We start from the raw sequence: 5688 nt of genomic DNA, 5'->3' as shown, positions 1-5688 counted from the left end.
TGCTTAAAACAGGAGCTGATTGGTTGATGGACATGTTTGATGAAAAGTTTCAGAATTGACAGCTTTCAGGGAGGGCTGAGTGACCAAGGAGGTGGGCCGAGGAGAGAGGCGGGATCAGGGGCTTAAAACAGGAGCTGATTGGACAATGGATCAATTGGATGAGAAGTTTCACACTTTGACAGGTTTAAGGGTTGGGACAAGACTGTAAGTAAGTCTAAGGTCACTTGAAACTTTTGCAAAGGATGCGGTTAGGCTAACATCCGTTGAAAAGAGGAAGTATGTGGTGAAGGGTAGGGTTATGGTTAAGGAAAAGAGGAAGTGAAGAGGGGGAGGGAGGGAGGGGAGAGGAAGAGGGTCTTGACCGGAAGTCCCACCCTAAAGGGGCGGGGTACCTGCCACTTTTCGTGTGACGTCATTTGACGAATGCTGGGGTATGTATTCTCTGACAGGCCATTCTCTCTCCCAACTCGTCACATATTGACGCTTGGTCCAGGTTCCCTCTGCGTCCGGTTTTGCCGTATCAGGAAACACCCTCACATCAGTTATTGATGYGATGAGAACAAGGAGGAGGAGCCCGTTGTCATATTTTTTGAAAAGTGTAGAAAATGCATGACAACTAACCATCCCAAACCCTAAATTTAACTTCTATTATCCCTAGACAACCTATCCCTGACCTCACTACATAAAATTAACCAGTAATCCTGATCCCTAATCTTAACAGTGTATCCCAACCTAAAGACCCCATGTGGCACGAACCCAGAAAAGTCCTGTGCCTCAATAACTGATGTGAGGGGGTTACCAGACGCACCAAAACTGGACGCAGAGGGAACCTTGGACAAGCTCCATGTGACGAGTCGGGAGTGAGAATTTGTGAAGATGTGCTGAAATGGGAGTGTTGGAAACAGTAGGAGGTTCTTCAAGAGACAGAGGCCAATATCAAGGTGTTTAGAAAGACTATGATGCAAAGTCCAATTTTTTTGATATATACAGCATCTTCATAACAACTGAAGGTAACATAGCTGATTGTGGTGTAGAAATGAACTACTGGAAATATATAATATTCCTTTAAGAATGGTCATAAACCTGAGACATTTTGTACACGTCTTCATGAAAGCCATTTTTCTTTGTAGTTTTTCTTTCATTTGGCCTAAGAGCCTCCTCTGTTATTAACCCTTTGAGCTCACAAAGCTTGACATCAACAGGATTCAAATGAAACAAGGTCACAAAAAAAACCACTCAGTTGTTTGGGTTTTTAGAACACAAAAATACTGAACCTGTGATATAATCTGCTGCTTAAAAGTCTCTAATTCAGAAGATGTTTTAAAATATCTCTTTTGTGTGGACATTATGAGGCAAAAATTTGTTTATTTTTTATTATGTGGAGTAAAAAAGCAATCAGGACAACTTCACAGAAACGACTGCCCACGACGAGGCTCATGAACCGGATCTTCAAGTGTCTAAAAACAGAAACTGGCAGGTTTGTGWCTCACAACTTGTCTGACACTTTCCAAGGTTGAGCTGCTGAGTTTTTCTACGCTAGGCTTAAACTTACCACTTTCMGTTAGAAAACAAGACACACAATTAAAGGATCTTGATTAGCACCTTGAGGGAACTGTCGGACCGACCTTCGACCCTCAGCAGACAAGACCATTTCAGTCCTGAATCACATCACCAGACAGAAGTGTAACAGATACAGTCTTGGGTTAGTAAAAACCGAAGAAAAACCCGTCGGTAAATCAACACCCACACGTGTTAATTCAGCACTTATTAGCTCTGTGAAACATGACTCAGCAGATTGGATTCTATTTTACATCTGCAGCCATCAGGACCGTGCGTCACTGTAAGTTATATCGGGTCAAACGAGCGGGCGACTCTCTTCAGAACRGTCTCGGAGTGTTAAATGAAGTCTGACGGTGCCGCTTAGTCCGGTTAATGGACTCGAAAGGTTCTTTAGCGGCTCCTCCCCGACCCACTCTCTCAGTAACATATGGAGATTTGCTCTCTGAACCAACTGAGAGCCAAATTGGCTTCAAACACATAAGCCTCACACCTCAGAGGACCCTGCCCTGCTTAACTGATTTATTTCAACAAGCTTAGCTTTGCTGCTGTAATTACAGAAAACTGAAACAGGCCTTTGAATGAGGGGGCGTCCCCCCCTCTGCTTGTCAGTGTGGAGGCCTCGACTCTTGGTGCTGATACGTTAACACTGCATATTTATCAGCTCTGTATTCAGAGTTACACACCTCTGACAAGTTGTACAACAACACAAATACACATTGTACTTCAGTCAGGCTGAGATTCAGGGTTTTACTGGTAACTGATTATTAATAAAAACACAGAAGACAACTGTTATAATGCTTGTGTTTTTATAGCAATATTTTAGACAGAGTACCGAGTACTGATGCAAGTACTAATACATGATATTTATTAATTAGTTTGTTAATGTAAATATTAAGTGATACTACTAATATTTTCCAAAAGAGCCCACTGATGAAGAGACAGTCAAGAAGCTCATACTCAGATGTGATTCTTCAAAGTGTCCTCCTCAGTCCTGAAACCAACCTCCTGACGGCTCAACTGAATCATGAACGATAAGCTGCCATCAAACTGTATCTGTTCAGTTCCAGGATAAAATAATTTCTAAATTGTTGCGTCTCATTTGTCCAGTTCAACATCAACTTTTGTTCAGAGGTTCACGACATGAAAGCTGTTCGTTTTGTCTTCTGAAGCAAGTCAGTGGTTTGTAGATGGTCTCTGAGTGGATCACTATAGGAGGAGGAGCACACTGACCAGAACCAGGTCAGACACGTCGCTAAGTCTTTCAAAAACCCAACGTTGTTGCTGTGGGGAGGAGGGATTCGCCACGGTGTCGTCACCTGGTCACGTGGTTCYGGTTCTGGTGTGGTTGAATATCCATCAGACCTCTAACCACTGGCTGGGGCACTGATGACGTCATCAACCAAGGACGCRGGCTCTTACCAAAATTTTGACACAGAAACTCTACAAACAAGTTCTTAAAGTTTTAAATTGAAGTATAGGCCACAAGAATGTTTTATGTAAGTGTTTACTAAAAGATAAACATTAAAACAAATTAAATTTTTATATTTTATTTGATTTTTATTGAAATTACGTCATTACAGCAATGACGTAATTTTAAAATATTTACTTTTTCACTTCCATATTTTCGAGGGGCAGTCAAAGCAACATAAATATGGAGAAGGACAGATTATTTTAATCTGAGCTGGAATAAAAATGGCTGTGTTTAAATAATTCTCATGTTTACAGAAGAAATTGTTTTTGATACAACACCCCCCCCCAACAAAATAAATAAATAAATAAATAAATAAATAAATTTACCTCTTAAAACTTCCAACTAAAAGCGCCAAAACTGAGGCCTCATTTTGACCCAATAATTTAAAAAAACTTCTCAATTACAGTCCCTTCATAACACATTTATTAATGCATTCTAAATAGGTTATTATTGAGTTTATAACCACTTCATTAAGCATAGTATTATGTARAAACCACTATTTAAACATTAAAATTAACTCGTTATTTGGAAGGATGACGAGCTTTTATTTTGTAAGGTATATTTAATTTTTGTTCTGTTTAGATTTTCCACTAAATAACTTTAAACGAAAGAATAAAAACGAAAATAAAATGATGCTTTATGAACTGATGAATAACCTAGTTGTAAAGCATTATTAAGACATTTATAAAAGGGGTTTTTTTTTTTGTTTGTTTGTTTTTGAGTTAGTTTAATAAAACAGATCCACTCACTTCCTGCTCCTCTTCTTGTCCTTCTTGTTCATCACCACCGGCACGCAGCTCGTCAGCTCGGTCCAGTCGGCGTGCAGCCCGCAGCTCCAGCCCGTGGAGAACCGGGAGAAGAGCCACGACTCGGCTCTGCCCGGCCGGTGGCAGGTGCACTTCCTCTGGCCGGGCAGGCAGTCGCACGGCTGCTCCAGCTGGATGTTCTTCACCAGGTGCCGGCCGAACGTGGTCCCGCCGGTCTTCTGGATGTGCAAGAAGACCATCACGTCGTCCCCGCGGATCGCGAACTCCACCTGCCTGTCCAGGTCCCGCTCCGTGAAGTTGAACCGGGTCGGGATCCTCGACGGGAGGTCGTCGTCGTCGTCCGCCTCGGGCTCCGAGGAGGCGACGTGGAACCCGGGCGAGTACTTGCGGAGGAGCCCCCTCTCCTCCCGCTCGGTCCCGAAGCTGCAGGTGCCGCTGTCCGCCGGGCACACGTACTGGTAGCCGATCATGAGGAAGAGGACGGCGGCGATGGGGATGAAGATGAGTCTGTGGAGCTTCTCCTCCATGGTGGGAAAATTCACAGGAATTACGCCGCCGGTGCGAACCTTAACGCGATGCCCGAGTCGCTGCCCTCTCGCCCGGGTCTCATCCTGGCTGTGGTGTATAGTCCTGGAACTCTTCTAAAACTTACCGCCGAACCCTTTAGTTCTTAATATTTCACTAAACTACTAACACATTTTCTCACCAAACGAGCCAAATTGTTTATTAACTCGTGCTTTCCGTCACACCGGGGACAAGCTGGCGGTCCCCGCGCCGAGGGCGTTCAGGCTCGGCTGTCCTGGCAACGGCTGGCCGGTGTCTGWGCCGGAGGCAAGAGCGACAGGATGGACGCAGTGAACAGCCGAGTTTCCGGCAAGGTCCTTCAAAATAAAACGCTCTGAGTAATGAGACGCTTGCATGGCATACTAAAATAATCCAATTATGAAATTATACCAATTTTAGATAAACCTTGAAAATAACATCACCATGCAGGGGCTTAACTATGGGGAGCACATGGGGTGGTAAGAGTCACCTCTAAATAATTAGCTACTGTATTTAGAAGAATCTCAAAAAACAAAACAAAAAATGTATGTACCACATAGGGTTGGGCATAATCGTATCGTGTGCAATTAATCGTCAGAAAGACATTAATTGTTCATTTTTTGACACTTGATGATTAATATGATTGATGCTACCTGCAGACCGACTGATTTCTCCTGTCAGTTCGCTCACTGCTCCTCTCRYCTTCAAATATGACGAACAGTAAAATAAAAAGTTCTGTAATTTATTTATCTATCAACACAATTCAAGATTTGGAGTATAGCCTGAAATCTGTAATTATGACACAATTTGGAACAGATTTTTACATAGAGCAAATCTTTCCCACTAAATTTATCATGTGACCAGGACATAAGGGTGTCCAGGGCCTCAAGAGGATCAATCATCAAATTAATCCTGATCAGCTAAATACCACAACTAATTGTGATTCATTTTTTGACAATATTGCCCAACCTAGTACCACATTTGTTTGTGAGTTTACATTATTTTTCTTGGAAATAGACCTTCATATGAATTTGTCAGTGAATTCCTTCATGTTCTCAGAGAAAACAGACTACCTGGTTTTGTCAAGGGTAGACTGAGAACTACTGAAACAACTTAACTAAGTTGCTTAAGCAACAAGTCTGATGTATGATTTTAACTGAGCACATGCCTCTTTGGTTTCTACAAGCCAAGACTTCAATGTTTAAAGAGCATGTTATTTCAGGTGATGGCTAAAGTTCAACAGAAAACATTCAATTTGCTCAACCAACCAACTCCCATGTATGGACCAATCACATCACTTCAGTCGTTGGAGGGTTCCTATAAGCCAAGAAAACACTAGTTGTTTAT

At 42.4% G+C, this 5688-nt stretch overlaps 1 protein-coding gene across 1 annotated transcript in view; it reads right to left on the bottom strand.

The window, feature by feature from the left end:
* LOC106519183 (heparan-sulfate 6-O-sulfotransferase 3) overlaps positions 1-4759 on the bottom strand; it is a 37008-nt gene extending 32249 nt beyond the window's left edge. The window contains exon 1 of the mRNA XM_014010745.1: positions 3781-4759. Within this exon, the coding sequence (XP_013866199.1) occupies positions 3781-4325 (545 nt within the window). The 5' untranslated portion in view covers positions 4326-4759. The remainder of the gene's footprint in view (positions 1-3780) is intronic.
* Positions 4760-5688: the final 929 nt, after the last annotated feature.

This window comes from Austrofundulus limnaeus, unplaced genomic scaffold, assembly GCF_001266775.1.
Source record: "Austrofundulus limnaeus strain Quisiro unplaced genomic scaffold, Austrofundulus_limnaeus-1.0 Scaffold72, whole genome shotgun sequence".
In the NCBI taxonomy this organism is placed as follows: domain Eukaryota; kingdom Metazoa; phylum Chordata; class Actinopteri; order Cyprinodontiformes; family Rivulidae; genus Austrofundulus; species Austrofundulus limnaeus.
This window is presented reverse-complemented; position numbering and strand designations above follow the sequence as displayed.